At 37.0% G+C, this 27,655-nt stretch overlaps 1 protein-coding gene across 8 annotated transcripts in view; it reads right to left on the bottom strand.

Annotated features, from left to right (window-relative positions):
* Positions 1-23,568, bottom strand: part of LOC113063835 (transcription factor 7-like 2) — a 46,411-nt gene extending 22,843 nt beyond the window's left edge. For 3 of the 8 annotated variants that reach the window (XM_026234202.1, XM_026234203.1, XM_026234201.1), the window contains exons 1-5: positions 23,210-23,567; positions 23,047-23,113; positions 22,241-22,344; positions 19,718-19,753; positions 1,312-1,426 (exon numbers count right to left, since the gene is read on the bottom strand). In XM_026234202.1, the coding sequence (XP_026089987.1) occupies positions 1,312-1,426; positions 19,718-19,753; positions 22,241-22,344; positions 23,047-23,113; positions 23,210-23,392 (505 nt within the window). In that variant the 5' untranslated portion in view covers positions 23,393-23,567. Of the gene's footprint in view, positions 1-1,311; positions 1,427-19,717; positions 19,754-22,240; positions 22,345-23,046; positions 23,114-23,209 lie in introns of all 8 variants that reach the window. The other 5 variants (XM_026234199.1, XM_026234197.1, XM_026234200.1 and 2 more) reach the window with 3 other exon arrangements.
* Positions 23,569-27,655: the final 4,087 nt, after the last annotated feature.

The following is a 27,655-nucleotide window of genomic DNA, read 5'->3' on the forward strand; positions in this document are numbered from 1 at the left end:
GTGAGTCAATGATTCAGTGACTCATTCACAATGACACTCACTTGCTTCCTTCTTGAATGAATCAGCCGTTTGAACGAATCAAGTGAGTCAATGATTCAGTGACTCATTCACAATGACACCTACTTGCTTCCTTCTTGAATGAATCAGCCGTTTGAACGAATCAAGTGAGTCAATGACTCATAAAGACGGCTGCGTTCAAATCTGCATATTGTCATGAGTAGGTACTTATTTTAACAAGTAATAACTTTTGTGACCACTAAAAAAGTATGTTCTATATAGTATGCAAGTGTTTAGTATGGATGCAAATATTGCTATTGCTACTCCTTAATTATCAGACTGTATCAGCTAAGATTCGGACATACTTCTTTTGTCACATACTGTTTTTCGTCTACTATATAGTAGTGAAGTATGAGACTTTGAATGCAGCCAGTCACTCGCTTCATTCCTGATTCTTGAAAGATTCATTTATTAGTTGCTGAGAGTTACTTCCACCTACTGGCGCTTTTAGTTGCATATTGAGAGTATCATTTTAATATATATATATTATATTATATTATATATATATATATATATATATATATATATATATATATATATTTTTTTTTTTTTTTTTTTTTTTTAATGCCCAAACCACTGATGCCCATTTGTTATCATTGTTTATGCAATGCTTAATCAAAATATGTCTTTCTAAAGCTAGAGAGAGAGAGAAAGAGCCTTACATACCATGCAGAATCGACGTGCTATTTAAACGATAATCTTTGTTGCATTTTCCTATCAAAATAACTGTTCATTTCAAATTATTCAGCATTTAAGAACAAGTAGTGGGCGGAGCTTATGCGCAAACTGTAATCTCATTGGCTGGTGCTCATCTATTACAGTGTCCCCATTTTGATTTCAGGAAATCAGTTTGAGCTAACGCAGAAAACGTGATTAATATTCATGAACCCAGCAGTTGGCGATCGTAGTATTAGTAACAATAGTTACCATCATCTATGACCAACAATATCTTAAGCACCAGTCAACCACCAAGTCCTAATTTCAGTTAAAATGACAAATACGAGTTACCAAGTTTTAGTTTTAATCACTAGTTCTATCATTAAATGGTGATTAATTATCATATTACCATAATAAAATGCTGGATTGACTGATGATAAGAGTGTACATTCAGTTATTTAAGAAGCTGTGCCATTTTACAAAAAAAAAAAAAAGCTGATTTGGTGGAATCATATATATATATATATATATATATATATATATATATATAGATTTAATTTGGCGATGTCCTTATTTGTAAAACTGATCATGTGTTACCTGGTTTCTGGCTGACGTCTGTGGGGATGTGTGGAGGACTGGGGTTGAAGTGATCGTAGGGAAGCAGCGGCGTCAGAGGATGCATCCCCTGCTGGACCACCGACACTTTGTTGGACTGCAAGAAACACACACACACAATAAGATGCTGGTCAGTTGGATGATTGAAAGACGGCGTGCGAGCGTGTCAGATGTTGAATACATTTGCTGAAAGAATCAATGGGAAGGAGCCATTTGATCGATACGCCTTTGATGATCAAGGCCAGCAGCACAAGAGCTTGTTTGCTTTCATGTCTGCATTTACAAATGGCCTTCAATAACTCAAGAGAAATCCAGTTTGCTAATGCTAACAGCATGTTGTTTGGCGTGATGTGTCATGGCGGTTGCATGGCTGGAAGTAGCTGCAGTTCTTGGCCAAACTTCTGACTGCTGTGCCTTTCATACGGCCGTCTTTCATCTGAGCGCGTGCACATGTGAGAGAGAGAGAGACTTTCAGACTGTGTTTCCTACAGAATTTGACAGATTTGCCACGTGTGGCCACATTTATGTGCAAAGTCCATTTACTATTTTCTGTATAATGGGTGCTCGCCATTAAACACCTGTAATAAAACCCAGGGATTAAAGACACACAAAACAAAACAAACAAACAAACAAAAAAATTCCATGTAATATCCTGATGCTCAAGACCAATAGCATTTTCTATGGCCAGTTTTTTGCACTTTTTTTGTCACCCAAATAATCAACCATCTACTTTTTAGTGCATAACAGCAAACAATATTTTGTTTTAAGTGAACCTCTTAACGCTTTTAAGAACAAAATTCTTGTGCTAAAATCACATAAAACGGGATAAAGACTCAAAAAATGTTCCCTATCACTGAAACGCTCAATGCCTTCAGTTCTGAACTCTCACAAAAACTAATTTAATGCAGAACATGCAGATCTAAACGTAATGTGCATTCAACACTTTATTTCATTTATTTCAGCAGGGGTATTTTCACCTCTGTGTCTTTAAGTTTGGTGCATTTTTACTCATTTAGGTGCCATTTTTGTCAAAAGTCCTTGTTTCCCTCCAATCTCATACACGTCCATAGTGACTGAGGACTTTAACTCTGTATCTCCATCCACTAAAGATCTGATTTGCTAAACGTACCCTCACACAGAGATCAAACTCTTATTTTCAGCTCATATTTTTAACTAGCAAAATCTGTGTTGCAATGCATCTTGAAGAGACTAAAAGAAATCTTGCTGAGGGGAACGGTTTTAACACAACATTTTTCCCACACGAAATTAATTAATTACAATGATTCCAATGTTCATATCGCATCAAACAAACATGGCTGTTATATAGCAGAGCACATAATTAATTTGCATGTGGTTTTTTCCTTTTATCAGCCATTTCTTTGAACGACAATCCAGGCATGACTTGTTCTGAGCGATCAGTCCTTTAATACGGACCACTGATGGACACCACGGTCTCAAACACTGTCCCATCTAATGTATTCTTCACTTTAAAAACCGAAGTGCTTTTTTGAAGCGGAAATGAGAGGACATTCTGGAAGCGAGGGCTTTGAGTGTTACGTCTTTAATCTCTTGTTTGAGCACTGATGTGTTGAATGGGGTGCCATCGTTCTACACGCCATTGATGTGGTCAAGAACGCTGAATCAGATCAACCTTTGGTCTCTGTGATAATGCCTGGAGGAACTATTTTTAGAAGAACAACCCAACAGAAAAACACCCAACATACTTTGTGAATGCATTTAATAAAAATACTAAATTGTACATGATATAATTGTTTCTGCTCTGATTCATTGCTGTAATATAAACACTGTGGCTGTATTAATATATAAAAAACAGATATTGCTTACAGGTTAAATAAATAAAAATATAATGAATATGTAATATAGTGCATATATATTGCAAAATAATTCTCTCTGGAGATATTTCTAGCTGATTAGTAAGTTTATTGGACACTGAAATGTGGTAAATGTTACGTTACATAACATTATTGTTTATAAGCTGTTTTATTGATGACTTTCTGTGGTTGAAACAATTATTGGGCGATAACATGGACATGATACTAAGCTGTTCTGTTTATTTCAACATAAGCATAAATCTCACTGCGATTATTGGATGGCATGCAGACTACAAATCATGCTTGGTGATGTTTTGTTCACACATCCGCAGAAAACAGGACAGACTCAAGTTTTAAGACTGATTTTGGGGGGGATTTAGGAATCTATATGGTTTCATCAAAATTAAAAAAATGAGAACCGTCATCTTTACTCACTCTCAAGTTGTTTCAGACCAAACTATGGAAGTCAATGGCTACCAGCAAGCGTTTAATTACCAGCATTCTTCAAAATATCTTCTTTTGTGTTCAGGTAAAGATTAAAGAATCTACATGTTTGGAACAACCTGAGGGTCAATAAATGATGACAATTGTGTGCCTTTAACACCCAGAAATCAGTATTGTTCATCCAGCATTAGTGTCACACAGCGGACACGTTTACCTGCTGTAGTTTATCCAGGAAACAGTCACTGACACAGTCCAAATACTCCAATAGAGAAGCACTTATTAAACATCACAGTTTCAGTCAATTCACCAGAAATGTTGGTGCATCACCACATTAGAGGATGCCATTCATCTGCATGAAGACAAGTCTTCACAAGCTTCAGATCTCTTTTACTCATTCTTTTAGATACTGGAGACATAAATGAAGGATTAACACTTCAAAAATGCATTTTTTTTTTGAATCCCCAAACGGTGGAGAAACGGTGAGCGGTGCTCGTCTGCGCTTCAGATTACTGTAACTGAGAAAAAACTCCATTTCCTGACTGAGTGAAAGTGAGATAAGCAAAATTTCCACAGTGGTCTTTAAAGGCTGTGCATCTATTCCTGTTGTCTTGAAGGTAAATGTGTGTGTGTGCTCATTAGAATCAAGGTCAATTTCATTTCGTGGCTTCTTAATGCATCCGTGAAGAGTCTAAAATCAAAGGTTATTGTGATGCTGCTGAAGCTACGTTACTGTGGCACCGCGCTACAATCTGGAAATAATTCTGCCAGATCTGTGAGATGGGGAAAATGAGTGCCACTTAGCTGGAGGTTTGAGGAACTTCAAAGGAAAGGCAGACATAACAACAGAGGCACGTTTAAACACACTCAACCCCCAGCCGCCGACCCCCTCCATCAACAAACGCATGTGTCCTTCTACCGACAAGCACTGATGAAGAGAGCTACGCCTTCGTCTCATGCGTACTGCTATTTGCCAGACTTGTAGAAAAATGTGCCTGCATGCAACTTTTTTGGAAAGTATCTAAAAATCTACATTTACTTTTATGCATTTAGCACATGCTTTTATTACAAAAGAAGAACAAGGCAATTCATCAATTTCCTATCTATTGTTTTTCTGAGCGGAGCGGAGAAGAGTCTTTTGCCGTCTAGTTGCAACCAATGTACTTTTGTATAGCACTTCATCTTATATATCATTATATATCAAGTGTATTAAACAACAAGCTTTTCAGCTGAGCTCCCATTGAGCTACAATAAACTTTATAACCTGAAACTGTATTTGAGCTTGATTTTCATTAACTGTTAAGTGCAACAATACCATCTCTGACGACGCAGCCTTTAATTAAAAAAAAAAAAATTAAACAAAAAAAAAATTCCCCACTTTGCATTTATTTTTTTAATATATTTCAGTGCTTAGTGGTGTGCCGTGGGATTTTTTGCATTTATCAGAACTGTGCCGAGAAACACTGGCCTAACCAACACCCAAGCAGACTACATTTGACATCTTTACAATAATTAAAACATTTTTTAATTTATTTTCTACATTGATTTTATGATGAATTGAGGAGGTCCACAAAAGGAGTTTTTGTCAAGTTTGGATTAATTCTTGATAAAAATGTGTTCCCAAAATATGGTTAATTAGTACATTTGTAACCATATACACCACCTCTCAAAAGCTTGAGGTCAGTATTTTATTAATTTTTTAACTTTTATTCAGCAAAAATGTGTTAAATTGATAAAAGGTGATAGTAAAGACTTATATTGTTAGAAAAGGATTATATATAATAAATGCTATTCTTTTTAACTTTTTATTCAAAGAACCCTGAAAGAAGTATCACAGTCTCCATAAAAATATTCAACAGTTTTCAACATTGATAATAAATCATCATATTTTCATGATTTCTGTAGATCATGTGACAATGAAGACTGGAGGAATGATGCTGAAAATACAGCTGTGCATCACAGAAATAAATTATATAGTAAAGTATATTCAATATTTCATTTCAGGTAAACACATACACCAATATTCAATGTATTAATTAGTTTTTTAAAAATGATAATTTATAGTCAGCAACAATATGGTTGTGTCTGTGTGATAGTCCATCTTCATCCAACAGGAATGAAGATATAATGGCTTCAATTATGTGCTCTTCAAAATAATTTAATAAAACTTGGCTTGCTAAAACCACATGACTGATAAAGTGCCAACAAACAAAGAAAAGCTTATTCATTACAGCGTGACGCTTCGAAGCAATAACTCCAGACTTTGAGAAAGCGTCTTGTTTACAGAGTACGAGACGACACGAAGACCAAGAACTACACACAGAGCCACAAGTGTCCCAATCCCATCCAAAACAACTCTGTGACTGTTTGTCCTGTGGTTTGGAGGAATCCAACACAAGTAAGCTTTGAATAACGCATTATTATTGAAATAAATCACCAAAACACAGTCACATTAAAACAATCACTTTAAAACCAGACAAAGCCATTTACAGAGAAGCCAAATAAAAACAGAAAACCAAACAGACTGTAAATAAAGAAACGCATTGAAACCTTTGCACATCAAACAAGTATGAAAGTAAAGCTAGACCTAACACAATGAAGTCAAAAGTAGACAATTCAAAATGAAACTTGACTTTACGCTTTGAATTGGCTGGGTATTTCTGAAACTGGCCTCGGTGCCCGAGGGAAACACCTCGCCAGAGCAAAAAAACCCATCTCGACACTCAATAATACTTGGAAATGCAGAAAAAAATGAATTTGCTTACGCACAGACAAGCGTTAAAAATGTTTGTGACAAAAGTGATGATTGAAATAGTCTATGGGGTTTTTCTCTAGGTTTTTTTTAGGAGGTTTTATATTTACAGTAGGTTGAAAATAATGCAAAATCTTTTGACCTCAACTGCTACTTTCTTCTCATTTGCTCATTTGCTTCTCATCTATTTTCTTGAGATTGTTCTGAAGAAAACATTTTGCATTCCTGACAGTAAAATAACTAACTTACCTTGAATCCTCAAAGGTGATATGTTTAATGAATTTATTGGGTTGTGTCAAATATTATGCATTGCAACATTAAGATTTAATATTTGCATTGAATTTCTGGTACCATTTTACTTAAGGCCTTTATAAATAATGCATTATAAAAGTAGCTTTAATTAATTAAACTATGACTTATAATGCATTGTATAATCTCGTGAGTACTGCAACCACAGATATAATACGTAAATGCACATCTATTAATTTTTAGACCTTTAGAATGCATTAAAACATGCTAAACAAACTTTCAAATATTATAATGCATTAAAACACGATAAACAAACTTTCAAATATTATAATGCATTTTAACTATTATATATGAAAAAATATAATGCATTACAATGTACATTATTAATACCTTTATAATGCATTATTCATAAAGGCTTTAAGTAAAGCGTTTCCAGATTATTTGCAATAGTGCATTTTGCACCCTGTTACTGAAGAAAAGCAATAAAGCTCATAAGGACTGTAAATTTAGCAGGTTATTAAGACGACAAAAACTACATTATGTTTCTCGATTGCTCTTCATTTTGCTCCTCTGCCACCGATGCTTCATTAGCAAATATGAAACTGCCCGTTTTTTTCACATCCCAAATCGCTCAAACTCAAATCACGTCATAATTACGGCTTCCCAATCTCGTACACCGGAGCTTATCGTACACACACCTTTCCTTCACAGCTCTGTCGCCAGCAGTTATGATGATGATAATTACAGCATCACAACAGAGCAGTAGCCACAGATGAAAGAGAGCGGAGACGCTATGAGCTGAGGTAGACGGGAACTGTTGGTGGTAATGCCTCTGGGAAAAAGTGTGTGTGTGTGTGTGTGTGTGTGAGGAAGTGTCATTGGAGGGCTCTTTACTAATGGCTATGACATCAAAGGCTTGAGCCTGAAGAAGAACGGGGGAAGTGTGAGAATAACACCTAATACTCCCTCAAACACACAGAGAAACAGCCAAGTTTTAACTCTGAACTCACAGATGAGGTTATCACGCTCCATCCATATGTTAAACATAAACATAAACCTTCCGGTTCACATCACTTATACCTTCTTGTGAAAAGTGCTTAATTGTATTGAATGTGCACTTTACATCTTAAGTCCATTTTTTATTTGTGCATATCATCTAATATTAATGAAATAAAAGGCCACTTAAAGTGAAACTTCCACGAGTATGTCCCTTAACACTTCACTAAAATTCACTAAAAGTAAAATGTTAAATAATTGTTTTAATTCTCTTTTGTTGTGGTATAAAGAAGTACTCTTTATATTGATGTGTTGGCCAATATTCTCAACCTTTCGGATTCTCTTTGTCCATGACAATATTCCAACGGGCCAAAAGCCTATGATTTCTGTAATTATTGCTCTATTTAGTGCCATTCTTCTTCACAAGGTCCTGGTCATTGATCTTCATTTGTACTTAAGATACCTAGTCGAGACAAAAGCTCTCGATCAATTCTCTTACAGTAGACCAAACAGCATTCAGAAACCAGCATTGGATTGGATTTTATCCATGGGGCAATAATTAGATGTTCAAAAGATCCACTACATAAAAACTTATGTTAACACTTTAGTTTAGGGACCAATTCTCACTATGAACTAGTTGCTTATTAGCATGCATATTACTAGCATATTAGCTGTTTACTAATACTTCTAAAGCATATATTAATGCCTTGTTCTGCATGATCATATTTTAGATCATTACTAACTATTAATAAGCAGCAAATTCGGAGTTTATAGAAACAAACGCCATAGTTAATAGTGAGAATTGGATCTTAAAGTGTTATCAAAGTTACATTAATAACAAAGTCCATACAGGCATCCTGGTACAAAAGCGTACTGATTGAAGTACAGTAGTGTTGTAATGTACTCCTAGCTCTTTTTAACATGCAAACTTTATGAACAGACACTGATTAACGCATAAGACAATCAGAGCAAGTTATGAATGCATTCCCAGCGGTCATGTTCGTCAGAGTTTATGAAACTCATGACCAGAGAGGACAGAATAGGTGTCATTTCACAACACTGTTCAGCAACGAGGCTGCTTTGATTGTCACAGACTGAAATCATATTTTCAAGATCGGATCATGAGGAATGTGGTTTGAGCGTGGAAGAGACAGATCTGTTGAAATCAGAGAGCCGCACAGCCTCAAATATGCATGGACGGGGGAACCAGGCGCTTTCATGTAGTAATTTATTCCCTCTGATTAATTCGGGTCGCTCTACTGGATGGTAGACCCACCCTCTGCACCCCACACAACAGAGCCCTGTTCCCATGGTTACAGCACCCTGTGGGGTCCCTCCTCAAACCTGTGCTCAGCGACACGAGGAGCGCAGACGTCAAAAACCCGAGCTCACTTCAGACCTGTTCTCAACCTTTCTGACTCCAACAGGGTCCATGATGATCCACACGCTCCATGATTTACCTTTCACAAATATCTGCATTCAATTTATAGCCAACTAATTATTTTACAGCTTGGCAAAACTCAATTTATACTTCATAAAATATTATACACTAGAACGACATATGATATTAACGGACATGGCTTTTTCAGGTCTAGAAACCCCACTTTTCTAAACAAGGCTTACTCATATATCCAGGTTTTTCTTTCTTTAAAGGAACACAAAATTAGATTTTTAGCCGAATGTTCAAGCTGCTCTTTTTGATATAATAAAAGCGGATATTGATTCAAATGCGGTTTATTCACCCCATGCACAAACCAATGTTGTCTGGCTGACAATAAACATTGCAATTTTGAAAATTCGAATGCGAATGAGAGGGAGATTTAGTTTTAAGGATCAATTCTTGCTATTAATTAGTTGCTTGTTAGCATGCATAATACTAACATATTGGCTGTTTATTAATACCTATAAAGCACATATTAATACCTTATTCTGCATGAGCATATTTAAAATCCCGTAATCCAACAACTGACTTACTAACTATAAATAAGCAGTGAATTAGGAGTTTGTTCAGAGAAAACTCTTAGTAAGTAGTGAATTACCAGAGATTTTAGTGCACTAGAATTCAGGCCCAGCAGTGGACATGAAGGAAAAAATACAGCAGAAAAATAGTCCTGTAGAGATTTCTAAGCTTGCATTTTTCTAAAAGGAGACATTTTTCTCTTTTGGCAGCATGCAGACGTTGTGTTTAGTTCTGAAGCAGAGCTCGGTGTGACGTCAGTTCACTGTTACTCATGAACCTCAGAGATGCTTTCTGTCCACTTGTGATTCTAATTATCAGCGCTGAGCTCAAACCATCTCAGATGTGGCTGCAGATATCAATCATATTAAACCAGAGGAAAGCAGCTTGAGGCGGCTTGATCCTGTGGCTTCTTTATGAAGAAAATGTTTTCGAATGCTTTGTATATTAGATAACCAAACTCCCAGTGCAAAGGCCCATATCTTTTGATTTATACTGCACAGGAACAAGACTGTCATCGTGAGCAGAATAGAGAAGTTATGACATGTGTATATGTGTACACATACATACTGCTGTTCGAAAGTTTATTTGACCAAAAATACTGTAAAATATAATTATTTTCTATGTGAATCTCTGTTAAATGTCTTTCTGTGATGCGCAGCTGAATTTTCATCATAATTTCTGCAGTGTTCAGTGTCACATGATCTTCAGAAATCAGAATAATATGAGGATTTATTGTCAGTGCTGGAAAAAGTTTTACATTTAAATCTAAATTTAAAACATTTAAAATAGAAATCTTTTCTAAAAATGTACGTCTTTATTATCAATTTAACAAAAAACTAAAAAAGTACTGAACCCCAAACCTTTAAACGATAATGTATATTGTTACAAAATAAATCTTTTTTTTTTAATAAAGGCTGTTCTTTTTTATTAATCAAAGAATCATGAAAAAAATTATCACAGATTATGAAAAAAACCCTCTGATAATAGTTTTCAACACTGATAATAAAGCAGTATATTAGAATGATTTCCGAAGATCATGTGACACTGAAGACTGCAGAAATTATGATGAAAATTCAGCTTTAAATCAAATACATAAATTAGATTTTAAAGTACATTAATATATATATATATATATATATATATAGACTGTTGTTAATCTAGCACTAAATTCTAATCTGGTCGGAAGAGGAAATCAAGTCATAGGAACTTTCATCTGTGACATCACTTCCTGTTAGAGAATGAGATAATACATCCTGACAGGGATAATACATCCTGTGCCTCTGTCACAGATCTTCAGTGCGCTGCGGTGACGTCAAACACCCACACGCTCCGAGCTGCAATCAAAACAGGTCAAAGTGGCTCTAATCACGTCCGTACGTCACAAAATGTGAGCTGTTTGGATCTGGATTCATGAATATCTTTTGTAAAAAAGTCAAGAAATTTCTTAGGATAATTTGTAAGAAGACTAGCAGATCAACTCAATAATAAACTTCAGATAAATCATCTCTAGGTGACACGCAACACTTGAAGCTTTGGCTTTTTATGGCACTATTATCATTGGTAGAAATTAAATATACAAACAAAATTTTGTTTTAAATAAGAACACTTTTGATAGCCAAAACCATTTCAGTATTTGAAAAAAAAAATGTATTAATAAAATATTTAAATAGGAGTATGTAATATGATGTGTAGAATGATAAATTATAAGAAGTTCTTAAGAATGTTCCTAAATGTAAAGCTTGAAAACGAATAAATATTTGTTCTTGGAGACGACAGGCTTGGGAGTGTCTGTGTTTTAAATAGTTATTTTCTGACAATCCTGTCTCAGGATGAGTGTTGAAATCAGCAAAAAGTCCTGTCAGACTCTCAGAAAGGAAAGAAAAAGATACAAAAGCCGACACTGGGATGTTGCCTTCTCAAACTTTTCCCTTTTGTACCTTTTATGTACCGTTATGCACACTTTCAGATGTGTTTTTTCTAAAGGTACCGTCCCAGAGTCAGCTTTTGTTCCTCTTACTTTTTCTGAGAATGCATCATCATTACATTATCAATATCACTTTAGACTACTCATGCACATGCCTAGTTAAAGTAATATTTATTAAATGCAGCTAGTGTTATCCTGTAATGATTTACAGTCAAAACAACCCAATAAATTCACTAAACACCTTGGGAATTTAAGAGGAGTTGGAGGATCTTTTAACTTTAAGACGTTATGGTGATTGTTAACAATATTCTGCTCTGAAATGTAAATTCTTCTTAAAGGGACTCTCATGCCGTTCCACACCTGTACGAGTTTATTTCTCTGCTGAACACAAACGAAGATATTGAGAACCGAACGGTTGCTGGAAGTCAATGGGGACCAGAAACTGTTTGGTTACCCAAAAACATCTTTTGTGTTTAACAGTAGAAACAGGTGTGAACACATGTCCCTGTGGTCTTCTTATCTGTGGATGATGGTGTTCAAGTTGTTGGATCTTTTTACTTTCGGTGTCATGTTCCAGCAGGTGAAAATTCACTATGATATATAAAATAGGTTGACTTCATTCCAGACATCCTGCACAAGGTGTGTTGTGATGCAAGCTCTAGTGTGTTTGATTAAAGGAGCATTATAACACCTTCACACATTAATCCAGCTCGCATCAATTAAAGCCTCGTCCCATTCGCTCTCGAGTCTGCAGCGTGATCCTCTGCTCTTTAATCTCTCCTCGTGTTTTTATTGACTGGAGTATGGATTTGATGTTCAGGCTTTCATCTCCCACAGCTCTGAGAGCTCGTCTTATGGAGTTTATTTAACCCTTTCATGCAGCAGAGATTAGATACATTAGATACACGCAGCTGCACAACAGGCACATCTACTGTATATATATATATATATATATAGCACGGGGGAATTTATATAAATGTCTCTTGGTGATACGCAATGCTTGATGCTTTGGCTTCTTTAAGCACTATTTTCATTGGTCGAGATTAAATATTTACACTAAATTGGCCAACATGTCAGTACCACTTAATCACTTTTGATGGCAAAAACTATTTCAGTATTTGAAAAAAAAAAAAAAAAAAAAAAAATTAATAATGATGAATGCATTTAAAAGTGCATGATTTACTTTTGCTGGTTTTTGTGCTTAAATACAAAATCAATTCCAAAACTGTTAATAAGGTGAATGCATAAAACTTTAACAGTTTAATTAGTTTTTTAAATGCAAATCAAATGATTCCTTTTCCTAATGCTGCATAACAGTGGTTTACTCTGATTATGACTGAAATGAAATGATTGATTATACTTTAAACCTTAAGTTCAGTTGCTGCTTTAAATGCTTTAGTTGAAGTAGGTGGAACGTTTTACAATGCACCAATAATTAAAAGATAAATCATTTAAAAAGCAGTTATCTGGAGCAGATATGCTGCTTCTGTTGGGTTTGCACTGAAATAGGCTTCGACCGAATTCACCGCATGGGGATCAGAGATCTTTAAGGATGTGGTCAAACGGTCTCAACAAAGAGGTATCAATCAAATCAATCATTTGGACAAATAACACAGCAGGCCACCTCACCATGTAATTTTCACATAATACAGAGCCCCTATGGACTGCAGTGCACTGAAACTGGGACGTGACCCTCTCCTCCAGTCCCTCCGCCCCGCTCCCAACACTGCATCTTATTTGTCCCGCGGTCAGGAGCATTGTTTGATGATGATGTGTAATGTAAATATGAGGTTTTCTGCCTCCTCCGAGCGAGCCAGCTCTGGATTCGCCTGCCTCTGCATCCCATAATTAGCAGTGACTTCCACGAGCGGCATCCCGGAGCCGAGACGCTAATGCAGAGCAGCTCCGAGCTGCCAGTGAACGTCTGTCTGACGTGCGAGCGCGGCCGAGGTCTCTCATGCGGCGCAGGAGTCCACAGCGTTTCATTAAAGGCCAACAGCAACATGGGAAAGAGCCGCATGCAGAAGCACGGCCCGGCTGTGACTCGCTGACGTACAGACATCCTCATCCTCATCCTCATACAGACGGGACGAGGGTGAAAAACCTCAATCTAGTGTTGATCAGTCGTCTGGCACTACATTTTCCCCCGTCTTAATTTGCAGTGGGGTTTTTTTATGATACACTTTAAGAAAGGTTTATAAAAATAAAGTCCCAATGTATAGTCTTGCTTTTTCACAGGTGCTTTACCCACATGTTGAAATGTGCACAAATATTGCATTTTAGGGATTGAAGAAAAAATTATGCTAATTTTCTGCCAGGACGTTATCCATTTCACCAACTTTACATATTATTACTACTTTCAAGCATACATTATACACACACACACACACACACACACACACACACACACACACACACACACATATATATATATATATATATATATATATATATATATATATATATATATATATATATATATATATATATATATATTTCAGCAACAGTTCTATTTTTAATTTAGTTTATCCTAAATAAAACAAATATTAATTTAAATACAGAACTACTTTATACAGACATGTATAAAAAACTAAGTACAAAAACAAAGTATAAATGTAAAAAAAATACAAATAAACCTTTAACTAAATTTAAAATGGAACAAATTATTAATAAAATCTTTAATAGCATCCAATACCAAAGAATTACACTGCATTCTACAATAATTAATTTTATTGAAATTCAGATATAATTCTTTCACTTTCTAAATTTCAAACTTTTGTGTTTATCCCCATAATATTCAAAAATGAAAGCATTCTGAATGATTCTAACCATCGGTAATGTTAAAGAAAAACGTTTATTTTTTGTCTCTCATAGATCTTAGAAAGGAAATATAGTGAACACGATGAAAAAAATTTTTGTGTAGGCGTTACTTTAAAACTTATTTTTTTTAATCAGAAACTTGCTAGTGAATTTCACAAGAAACTACAACCAACACAACGCTGAAATAGTATTCTCTTCTAAAACATACTTTAAAATTGTATCTTTATTTACAACGTAATAGTGAACACAATTGTTGGCCGTGCAGCTTCGTAGTGTGACGTGATAAAAACAGCACAGTTCCCTCGTCTGGCTCGTACATAACCAACACAAATCCTGTCATAAGTGGAGTTAACAACACTTCTTCAAACGGCTGGACTGTAGGCCAACAGCAGTACAACACCGAGACGGTGAAGCTGTGTTTTTGTTTTTCAGGTGAGGAGTGAGGCTGAGTCTGGTCTCTTTTTCCATGGTAAACCACAAGACCTTACCGCACAAAACTGTACTCAACAACCAAACACAAACAAAGCTCTGTCAAAACACGCCCGCCCACCCTTTACATCCCACAGTCTCTAGCAGAACAACACGACAGCCCCCTAGACCACCGCGCATCTGTCCCAAAACCCTCTCTGCTTTCCTTTCATCACAACATTTGGCTGCAGAAGATTTAATTAAAAGCAGGAGTCGCCATAAACGAACGACGAGCGAGGCTCGGGTCTAAATCAAGAGCAAAGACAGTCACAGTTTGGATCTGACACATTCGGCAGGGATGAATGACACCGCACCGGTGCCTCTGAGAGGCTGGGATGATCTCAGCCGGCTGTAAATCTCACTCACATCTGTCAGGAGATGAACTTCATCGACCGTTAAACGACAGGGAGTCGCCACAGTGCCTCGGACGAAGCCTTTACACCCACACGAAACAGTGCACGGTCACTCTGACATCCGGGAACCAGCTCCAAACAACACAACGGTGCAGATGCTGACATTTACACAGCCACAAAGAAAGACCGTAAAGTACATCAATTACATAAAACGCCACTCTATATCTCCAACAACAGGTCTGAGATTTAAATGATACAAACATATAATGCATTGCAATCTGAGTCATGAACAAATAAACGAACGAACGTCTCATATTTGAGACTCACTGATGATGTCTGGATAAACAAGTAAAGCCATTTTATATGGAGTTATTTTTTAATTTACTTTAATAGGAAGATTCCCCAGCTAAATTATTGTGCAATTACACTAACAGGCCTTTTAGTTTTTAAAGTATCAGCTATCAATGGCATGCACCATTTTTGCTGGAAATGTCTGATCCTATTGAGGCCTAAGAAATCATTTGGTTAACGTGCATGAAATCTTTCTATGGCTACAGTCCCTTGTTCACGGTCATCAGCACACGGACACTCGAGCGCCAAACACACGCTTCGCACTCCTCTGGCCGTGAAACAGTTAAGGGAAAAAAGCGAGCGCCTTTGACTGTTTAAAAGTCGTTCGCAACAAGGTGCACCAGGTGCACCGCGTGGTTACAGCCTCTGTGTTTACTGCTGACTCCCTTCCGCAAGAAAGCAGTTTGGCGCCGTGTTTACTCCACACCCCAGCACCCACACCTCCTCTGAGCATCAGATAAGACACAGACAGAGAGAGACGGAGGGAAACACTCGCGTTCTCCTCCTTCAGCGGCTCCTGCTGCACACACACCAGCGTTTGCATTGTAGTAAAAGTGCAGTTGCACAAATACTCACATGCATAACCACAGCACACCTCACCTTCACTGCACTCTCACTGAGACAGAGAAACCTCGCGCTGAGATCACTGAACACAGGATGCAGGATGTATGTCACCGGCATCGCGGCTCACGCGTGTACTGATGAAAACAAACGCACACGCCGTTTTCTGAAAGAGCGATGAACGCGCCATTGTCGTCATGTAGCTACATAGTTGTTCATGAAAGCAGAGAGCGGGGGGTTTCCCTGAAAATCGTTGAAACGCGCCCCGTAAACCTAGGTATCAAACGGGGACTTCTCAGAAGAGACTTACTTTTATGTTTGTCATTAAAACTTTATGCGTTCCTTTTTTTCAAGAGATCCAAGACCTCGGTCCCATAAGCAGAGGGCTATATTTAGAAGCGAAATGCTTTCCAGTTGGCTCGGCACGATTATAAGTGGGGGGAAAAAACCACACGGAAAACCATGTTCCATAACATCTGAAAGGCAGCGGGCTGCAGATCTGGGATGTCCCTACTTTTAAAGCAATCGCTTTGCGGTAGTTTCCCAATGTTTCGCCTCCGGCTGAAATTAACGTCTGTATTTCCACGAGCCGCAGGTACAGCGCTCGTCCTCTCTCTAGAGATCCACAATCCTGTGAGCAAAACCAGAAACCAGATTTTTAACTTCTGAGTGGTGCACATCTGACGGTCTCAATGCAATCGTGTCACAGATAACCCCAAGATCACAGGAGCAACACAGTGATGTGGTCAACGTGTTTCTCATTAACTCACAGATCAGGATACACTAGAGAGTGCTGACACCATGCTAACCGTATATGAAGGAGGTTAGTCACCCATCCTGTTAAACTCTGTCCCTAAACACACAATAATAAAAGGAGACTGCAGCGAGTGATTCAAGTACTTCAGAAAGCTTCAGAAACAATTTAATTATTTCAAGTAGCTTGAACATTTGTTTTTAGTGTTATTTCATGTGAACTGAACAAGAATACTCCAAATGTGTTTCTAAAAATGTTACATTGCACATTGTTGTGCAAGTTCCCAGCATGCATCACTGCTTGAAAAAAAATTATAATTCTGTGGTATGTTTCTGAAAAAATTCTGGTAACACTTTATATAAAGGACCAATTCTCACTATTAACTAGTTGCTTATTAGCATGCATATAACTAGCATATTAGCTGTTTATTGATACTTATAAAGCATATATTAATGACTTATTCTGCATTGACTAACAACTACCTTAATAATTATTAATAAGCAGCAAATTAAGAGTTTGAGGCAAAATCATAGTTTATAGTGAGAATTGGTTCCTTAGATAAAGTGTGGCCAAATTTATCGTTGCTTTATACTTTACTGGATTCATTTTTGCTGCTGCTGTTGTCAGTTTTAGTTGGTTCATATTTTTTAAGATGAACATCTGTCGATCAACGGTGACTTGATGGATCTATTAAATTCAGGGATATACTATATGGTTTAATAGTCAAATATTACTCGTATCATGAAGTTAGCTTTGAAAATCAAACCAAAAATTTTAAAGGTGAGCTAAATGCTGAACAATCTTTAGTTACTTTCACAAAAACCTTTAAAATTTTAATTTATTAAACCCTTAAATTCAAATTACAAACTTCAATTATTTAATTTATTTGATTTAAATAGTATTTCGAAATAAAGTTCTATTCTTTTCTAATATATTTGACGCCAGATCTACTCAGTCCGAATCTTCCAGGCCGATCAATGCAATCCAGTAGCCAGCGATTATCTTAAAGGCACAGTTCACCCAAAAACCAATAATCTCTTCCAAACCGGAGACGTGATGCTTCATTTCTGTGATGTAACATCTGCTGCACCATGACATCGTTCAGACCTGTCCTTCTTGGTCTTCGCCCCTCATAAACACACGACCAGAGCAAAAGAACAGGAACTATGAATTCTGGGACACATGCTGAGTTTGTCCCACAAGAGCAGGCACTGCACTTCCCACTGTTGGGGTCAGCCAACGCCCCCAGCACCCCGAATTAGTGCCGGGCCAGACCTACTGGAGCCTCAGCAGCCACATGGGGCGGCACACATGGGTGTGATCACACGGCCTAATCCTGCTCCCATCTGATACCCATCTACCAGCAGCACGACTGCCACAGCTGGGTACGGCCCAACACACACACACACACACACACACACACACTTGTTATCACAGGAGCCTCTACGGAGCTCTAAGACTGCATTTCAGCTGAAACCTTGCTCAGAACAAGTGGGAATCTACTGTGAAATTATGACGAAATGATTTAACAGAACAGCAGCGTGATGGAAAACGGAGCAATTCACAAATGACTGCTCTGAACTCATCTAGGACACATCAACTGAGTCAATAGCACGCAGGAATCAAACGCCGTCCTAAATAGACGAAGCCGAAGTAAAACAGGATGAACTTTACATCAGCACACATACACAAAGCTACCATTTCTGGGCTGTTTGCATTGGCTGAAAATATTGATTTCTCCATTTGAATCAATCTTCATTTTTGATTTGTTTTCTTAAATGCCAAGATTTAAGATTTTGGTCTGTTTTCAGTTGATACATGAACAAAACTACAAATACGCTTTCCGCTCTGTTACTTTTGATATGAAACTAAGCCTCAGCTTTCAAACTCACATCTGCTGAAAGAAAAACTGCAGGAAGACGTCAATAAAACAGCTTGCAAATAATATCACCTAACATAACACTGAAAGCCATTCAATGTCCATAAACTTGTTAGTTAACTAAAAATATATTTTTTAGAGGAGCATTTTGTTAAATATATGCAGTATATTACATATTCATCATATCTTCACATAAGCCGTTGATTACTTCCTTGATTTTATAGTATTTTTATTTCAATTATATTATTATTATAATTATTGTATTAATTATTTAATTTATTTTATTAATTATTTTACACACACACACATATTTATTGTCCTTACTTGAGCTCGAGAAGGCTCTGGAATTAATTTTCTGGTTGTTAATAAGTGAAAAGAGCATGCAGTTTTTTATGACAGCCATAACTTAAATTGTTTATATTTTTAATACCAAATTGGATGAGCAACAAGTATATCATTAAATATAATATTATATATTTAAAAAAAATATTATTATAATTTTTTTCACCTTGAGTGTTAATTATATCTAAAAATAAACGGCAATTAAATGTTAACTTTAATATCGATGCATTAACTGAAAGGGTAATAGTTTACATCCTAAGTTCAGAGATTGTGATTGTGAATATATATATATATATATATATAGGTCGGGGGGGGGGGGTAGCTTAACACACCTGGGTGAGAACAAAGGGTCATCTAGACAAAAAAACCTGTTCACATCACACATGCGTCACTGTCGCGAATGACATTGATGAGTGTCAGAAAGCCAGAGCCATTGCCTTGAGGTGGGGGATTTTCTTTCACTTTTACTGCACTTTAGTCGAGACTGATTCATTAAGAGAAAGACATGACGACAAGACGTACAGTAAAATATAAACATCAATATGAAATATGTGCCAGGCAACAGTCTCATGAAAAATCCAAATGCAGATTTTAAGAAGTAGGAGTCTTTGGATTAATTAGTATTTTTAAATCAAGATTCTTTTTCCTGTGTTTTATTAAAGAGATAGTTCACCCAAAAATGAACATTCGGTCATCATTTACTCACCCTCATGTTGTTCCAAACCTGTAGGAGTTTCTTCCTCTGTTGAACACAAAAGAAGATATTTTGAAGAATGTTTGGAAACAGAAAATCGCCGGTACCCATTGACTTCCATAGCATTTTTTTTTTAATTCCATGGAAGTCAATGGCAACCAGCAAAGATATCATGTAGAAGATATTTTGAAGAATGTGTATACGCAAACAGTTGCTGGTCCACACCGAATTCCATAGCATTTTATTCCCGTGCTATGGAAGTCAATGGCTACCGTCAGCTCTGTGGTTGCCAACATTCTTTAAAATATCTTCTTTTGTGTTCAACAGAAGAAAGAAACTCATTCCGTTTTGAGGATGGAGTAAATGATGACACAATTCATTTTTTGGCTGAACCATCCCTACCATAAAAAGGTTAAGGGTCTCATTTCTTCACCGAATTCAAAATCACAAAGTTAGTTTTCGGACACTTAAAAATTAACGGAAAATTAACCTATGAACAATTGACTTTAACTTTAACCGTTTACAGTCCAGACACTTTTACAGCTGCAGCGTCTGCCGCACACCTCGATAAAAGTCTGAGAAGAATTTGCTTGACATTTCTGACTTCAGTTCTGGTCTTGCGTGGACATGTTGGAGCAGGGCTATGAGACAGTTTTAAACACCTGTCTCTCTCTCTAGCAGAGGAACAGACACGACCACACCAATAATTACAGCTATAAACACCTGAGGAGAGGCGACGTATTTCCCGAATATGTCCGCCTCCATAAATATCTGTGCAGATTCATCCGCAGGCGCTCACTTCAAAGACCTCTGAAATCGGTTCTCTTATTAATATTTGTATTTCAACATGATTTGGTTTTCTTAAAGCTTGCTTTCTTTGCAGTTGTGATATGTGTTGACTATGCCTTCAGTCTTCTGATCTACAACAGGCGAGAAGTCTTCCAGCGGCCCATTGTGTGCCGAATCAAGTGGCAGAATGGGTTAAAGAGCTTTTTTCTTCAAGAGGATGTAATCCAGTGTCTGTTACTTATCACTGTCAGTCAGAGGAGCGGAGCAGAGCTGCTCTGGATGGATTATGACACAAAGCCAATGTTCTTCTATTGTATACGCAAAGACTAAAGGCAGCTTGAACCATGAGCTCATGTCGATCGGGGCTTGTTCAAGACCTCACGGTCCCGGGACGAGCAAGAGCTTTAACTTCAATCAATCGTTTCTTCTTTGGGAAAGAAATACACTTGGAGTTTGAATTATGAACATATAAAGGATCCCCGATTACTGTAAAATCAACAGCTTAGCTCTGAGTCCCAATGCCATACATGACTAGGAACTATAAGCTTTACGATTTAGGGACTAATCACAATTCTTGAATTTGGAAGACGCTCTCATTTCTGTTCAGCTGGGATCACTGAAAACAGCATTAAATGATTGAAGCATAAAAAAACTCAGTTTCCTGTAAGACATCTCTGTAAGACACCCACATTCACTGATCAGCATTAAATGAACATTATGTTGTCATTTACTCGCCCCATTAGAAGATATTTAGAAAAATGTTGGTAGCCGTTGACTCCCATAGAATGAAAAAAAAAAAAAACTCAATATGAAGTCAATGGCTACCGGCAACTGCTTGATTACCAACATTCTTCAAAATATCTTATTTTGTGTTTAAAAAAAGATTTTTTATTTTTTTTTACAGGTTTTGTGCAACTTCAGGGAGAGTAAATAATGACAGAATGTTTATTTCTGGCCGAACTGTCCCTTTAAGAAATACCTGGAAGAGACTTCAAAAAGTCCCAAAACTTTTATGTAGGGCACAGTTTCAATAAAACAAGCACTGCATGTGCATGAAACAACTCAAAATATGATCTGAAGAACTGGTGTTACAATTGTGCAATTACAACTTTATAACTACACTTTATTTTCTAGCACTGTACGAGCTCAAATCTGGATTTAGTTACTGCACGCACGTTTTTCTTTATAAATACACTTGCATGCATAATCTCCACACAGTCACAATGCAATGGTGACAACACAACAGATACAAGACAAACAGGACAATGATGCCATGTAACATCAATATTAAAAATGATCTGCACACATAAATATAGATTTGACCGTTAATGTAGTGCACCATTGATTTACAGTCAAAGGCATCGATATGCATGCAGTTACAAGCATGCATGCAATGCAAACTCACACGCATATTTCTCAAAAGTGATGACTTTAAGGAATCTTATGACTTATAGAACCATGTCTGAATATCCAAATGTCAAAACTGCTCTTCTGAAAGGCATACGGATCACAGTATGCATTATCAGATCTAAAGTAATATATGAATGTCTACTGATTCAAATCGTATTGAATGGGACTCTCCAGCGCCCTTTTCTCAAGTCCTCTCAAGCTGAAGGGTAATTACAGGCCTGTCTCGGCCGTTCTTCTGCGGCCCAGAACTAACCAGACCTTCAGAGTGGTTCCCACACACCTGGACTCTAATCATTAAATGCTAGAGGAAGGACAGCAGAGTTGGCATGAACTTACAGATGGAGAGACGGGTCCGTTCGGGAGATACGGCTCGGGCAGCATCAGGAACGGGTATCCAGAATACGACGCTTTATACATTCCTCCATCTTGATGTTTGGGCACTTGAAGAGAGAAAGCGGGACAGAACAATAAAAGTTGTGAAGCTATCAAATGTGTAAGGTGCACAAGGTGGTCATACTGAACTGTTGTGGGTTAGTTTGTTGAATGTGTATATATATATAAGATTCTCTTGTGAATATATAATGATGATCAATCACAGATCCTCTTCAAAGCGGTTTCAGTTCTGGAGCACAAATAACGGAAACAGATCAAACAGGCTTCAGATAAAAACTGCTTGTTTAATGATGCAGATTTCAGGTTTTCCCCCCAAAAAAGTCCATCAGTTACATCTCAGACCCAGTTGAAAGTTTTTTTCTTCTTTCCCAATTCAGTTTTTATCAGACTTGCACAGATGAGACGTGAGATTATTTTAAAACACAGAAAACTCAGATAAATTTAAAAATAATAATACATTTGTACTTTTTTTTTTGTAAACATCTGGAGACAATTATGCCTCCAAACAAAACTAAGCAAAGCCACATGCACAGATTTGTGTAAATAAAGACACACGAGCTGTTGCTTGTAGATAAAGGTAAAAAAATAAATAAAATAAAAAAATAAAGCGGACTAAAAACTCCGACAAATAAAACAAACAAAGCGCGCATGGTTTGAACAAGAGAAACTTTACATCATTTCGAGCACTTCTGGGGACTGGTGTGTGTGTGTGTGTGTGTGTGTGTGTGTGTGTGTGTGTGTAGTCTCACCGTCGTCCAGATGTTCTCGTTTATCGGTGTAGATTCTCTGATCTTCTTGTTGTCCTCTTCTGATCACCTGCTCATCACAAACACACTTTATTCCACGCGCACACTCACACACACACACACACACACACACAGTTCACTTGAATATGCTGCTGAGGGGTCTTACGGCAGAGTTTGAGTTCTGGCTGATTTCGGACTCATTGACCAGGGATGATTTGAGATCAGCCAGGTCGCTCTCCGTGAACGCGCTCTCGCGGATCTTCTCCTCGTGATCTCCTTCATGTTTAAACGCGATCATCTCATCATTCGCCCCGAGATCATCTCCCCCTCCACCGTTCAGCTGCGGCATATTCACGCGTTTAAACGAACTTTATCAATCTACTTTTGATTGTTGTTGTCGCTGTTTTCCGCGCTCAGACGAGCGTTCGAGACTCGCGCGAGAGAGGAAAAGTTCTTTATGCTGTGTCGATCCGCGCGACTTGAAAGTAACAAACAGTCGCGCTTTAGAACTGCGAAGATCAAAGAGACCGACGCGTGATTGACAGCTGCGATGAGCCGAAGGGGGGTCAGCTCTTAAAGGAACACGCTTTAGTTTCGGGGCTTTTTCAAACTCAACGCATAATGTGAGAAACAACTGAAGACATTTGATTAAAGAATACTTTAAATAAATGATACTTAACACTAGATGTTTACGCTATTTGTAAATTATGAATAATGTTAATGTTTTAACCTTTGAGGTAACTAAAAACACTTTTTAGACTAGTCTCAAATAAATTTGCACTGTAATATAAAGTGGGGAGTTTAGTGTGTAAATGAACTGGTAAAAAAAATTACCAAGAAGGAAGCCATTGTCAAGGAGTTTATTGTGTTTTAGCAAGCAAACAACAACAACAACAACAACAACAACCCGAGAGGACCAGCTCTAGTGCTGAAATGAACACATTTCTTCATGCACTGTTAAAGGATTTGTCCCAGGTATGTAGTCAAAAAACCTGAAAAACAACTACACGTGTATACAGTGCTGGGTAGACATCTTACAAATTATAGTCCATTATTGATTCCAAATTACATTACATTACACATTTATTTATCACATTAATTTAAATATGACAATCATGTACCATACTTATATACAAAGAGTAAGAAAATGTATTCCATTAATTGTTATTGACAACATGAAGTGCATTAAACATTACATTACATCAAGGTTTCCCAAACTGGAGTTTGTGAAATAACTGCAGCAGGTTCATCAGTTTAATGAAAATGTGCATTAATTACATAAAAATGTAAAACTAAAACTAAATAAAACACTTACATAAAAGAGTCTTCACATCAACATGGTGCCTTTGTTTTTACAAACATTAGTCAGAGCTATTACTTTCTATTGTTAGTAATTACCCAGAAGTTACTACACAAAATAATGGCATACTAAAACATGTAGATGATTACAATTACACAGTAACACAAACACTGCAAAGTAAAGTGTGGACTTTCAGGACTTTCTGAAATGGCACACTTGTGAAATTGCTTGTAAATTTCTGAGCAATCACCTCCTTGTGCATGACTTTTTTTTTTCTTTTAGTGTTTTGAGTTTTAATTGAAAAATAATTATGTCTTCCCATGCTGTGCGATAATATTTGAGTACATTTTCTGCCATGAACTACAGCTGGGAATAAGAATTAAATACAAACAAAAATGAGTCTAGTATTTGCATAAGGCTGCATATTTATACAATATCTTCCATGCATATTAATAAATGGATTAAAAATGGCCTGTTTAATACATGCAAATCTAAATTATAAATGAGACCTTGTTTATTTGCCTTGATTAAATATAGACAGCTGCTTATCATGGAAGCAGTTTTTCTACATCATTTTCCTAATGATTTCTCAATGTTTTCCTACATTTTGCCGTCCTGAGCTCATATTTGCATGCTGTCAGAGCTCTCTGGTTATTACTCCTTGTTTTATGGGTACTTAAGTTTCAGGTCAGTTTATGTTGTAGTGTCAGATTTAGGGGCTGCTCTTCGACTAGCCTTGAACATTTCTTTCTCTTTAGCATTTGTCTTTTGTGTGACTTTAAATGTCAGTGTATTTTACAATCTTCTAAGCCACAGGGACAGGAAACGCAAAGGTAACACGTCGACTGAGCTACTCTTAGAGAGCAAAAGTTGTTGTTAAATTTTTTTTTGCAAGAACCTGAATTAACCCTCATGTAATGTTTCGGTCATTTTGACACAGAAAGGGTTTTCTTTTTTGCTGAAAATGCTAATGTTAGTTGTTAATTGTTACACTTCTGCTGTTTCCCTGTCAAAAATGACCAGCCAAAAATGATCAGATTGATTTTTTTCATTAACTTGCTTTCTTTCAATTAGCACATGCATTTCTTTTTGGAGCTTAATTGATCAGAAGCCTTATTGATCTGAGCTTACGCACCTCGGTTTTTAAGTGAACATTGTCTAAATGGTTCACAGTTAATGTTTTTTTCTCTCCAAAATGGAATCAAGTCAAAAATAAATAAAATTGAAAGAAAACAAGCTAGAATATTTGTTAATAATATTGCATTAGCAAGCAATTTTCTAAAAGCAACACCAGGAACAGCAATACAAGGTGAAGTGTCTGTCGCTTGTTTCTGGATGAAATAACAATTAATTTGTGATGGCCCGATAGAAAGGAACAGTGAGAAATAAATGCATTCTCAAAACCATTTTTACTTTTACCAATATGGATTGTGGTGTATATAGGTGATCCCTTTGGCAAAGCCTAGAAATTAAACAAAGAGCTGTTTGCAAGCTTTCCATCTGCATTCTGAGTGGAATAAACCCCTCCGTCAGGCTGCGTTGCTCTGCCTCATTTCAATGGCACTGCAAGCTTTGATGGTTTCGAGGATAAATGCAGTTCCTAAAAATTACATACTGTGCTTCCTAAATAATCTCCAGGCACATTTAAGTAGCAAACTAATTAAATCACATCCTTTAACTGAGGTTGAGCCACATCCAAAGGAACACATTTTAACTCAAGCCACATTTTAACTTTCAAGCCAGCATGTTCTGCTGTCAGATACACAACGGTCAGTGCTTTCCTGGCTCAGAATGATTAAGAAACATCATGATTGCATTGGAGATTTGACATTTCAGCACACAGACGTACTGCATGTGCGCGTGCCCTGCTCAGCTCAGCTCAGGACAGACCTGTTGTTGTAATCTCTCTCTCTCTGGCAGGAAACAAAGGGGCTTGTTAATGCAGAGAGTTGCCTGAGCCTTTGATGTGAAGCACAACCATTCAACCCTCCCTGCTTCACACACACGTAACACACACACACCGCCTGAGACCTGCACTGACACACAAACCGATATGCAACACACAGCATGCGCTCATCTACACACGCGTGCATACACATTAATGAAAAAAACACAATCTCTCTGCCTTCTGCCTGTAAACCGACACGGGGCTTCTATTTTAAGATGCGCAAGATTCAATCGGCGTGCAAAAACGTGCTGCACTGCTGCAGCTTACCTCAGTGGAAAGTTCAGTTTATAAATGTTACTTTGTGAGCATTAGCAGAATCATTCAGTTGCATTGACAGAAACATTATTTTCCATCCAGTGTCGACTTTTTCCAGAGACTTCATGAGGAGATTTCCAAAATGGAAAGAGGGGTTAATTGACTGTTCTTGGGGTTAAAGTAAATTACAAAATCAGGTGCATCCCAACTACTGGGTAGCCGTCATTTTACAAATAATTTTTTTATTTTTTATTTACTGAAATGCTCATTTATTTTATTGCTTGTTTTGCTTCAAGATCACAGAGATCACATCAACATTTTAGTGTATAAAAAGAGAAAACTTCATGTGATACTGTATCAGTATTTGGCATTTACTAAGTGATGGATTTGTAGCAAAGACTGCAGAGCATGATGGGAGATAAAAAAACAAAAAGCCATGGGAAATGTTTATCTTTTCTTTTACATGCATTTTGCTGGCATAATTATGGGTTAATTTCATTTCATTACAAAGGGGTTACTTGCATTTTATTATTTGCAATTATGATTTTTCCCGATCAGAACAGACCTGAGACCTGTTTTTGAGAGCAACTCTTTTGTCAGTGAATTTCACAAAAACCTAAGATGGAAAGTCTTGAAATGTAAAATGTAACATTTTAAGGGCTTTTATAAAACTTTATAGCAGGAGTATAAGTCATGTAGTGGGCTTGCTCGTAAAGTAATGCACACTACATGGAGTTACAAGAAAGCACATGCATGTATTCCCATCGCACACCACAGAATGATCCTGTGAGAAAAGAAAGTCTAAAAAATATGTCCCAGTGTACTGTTAATGAAGCAATGCCTCGCTCTGAATTTTAACAGGTGATCCCAGGCTTAAAGAAACGGTCTGGATAAAGACAACATCCCAGATAATGTCTGTTTTCTACTGATTTATACAGAGGTTCATTTGGAGGTAAAGTCTCCTGTTGGTTTCTCAATGCCTTGCTTTTTAAAAAAAAACAGAAATGCATGCATTATTGAAATGCTCTGCTGTTTTTACAGCAAACACAGTCTGCATGAAATATTATTATCAGTATCAAAATGACAGCAGAAATGAGATTTGTTTCCAA

This window comes from Carassius auratus, chromosome 46, assembly GCF_003368295.1.
Source record: "Carassius auratus strain Wakin chromosome 46, ASM336829v1, whole genome shotgun sequence".
NCBI lineage: Eukaryota > Metazoa > Chordata > Actinopteri > Cypriniformes > Cyprinidae > Carassius > Carassius auratus.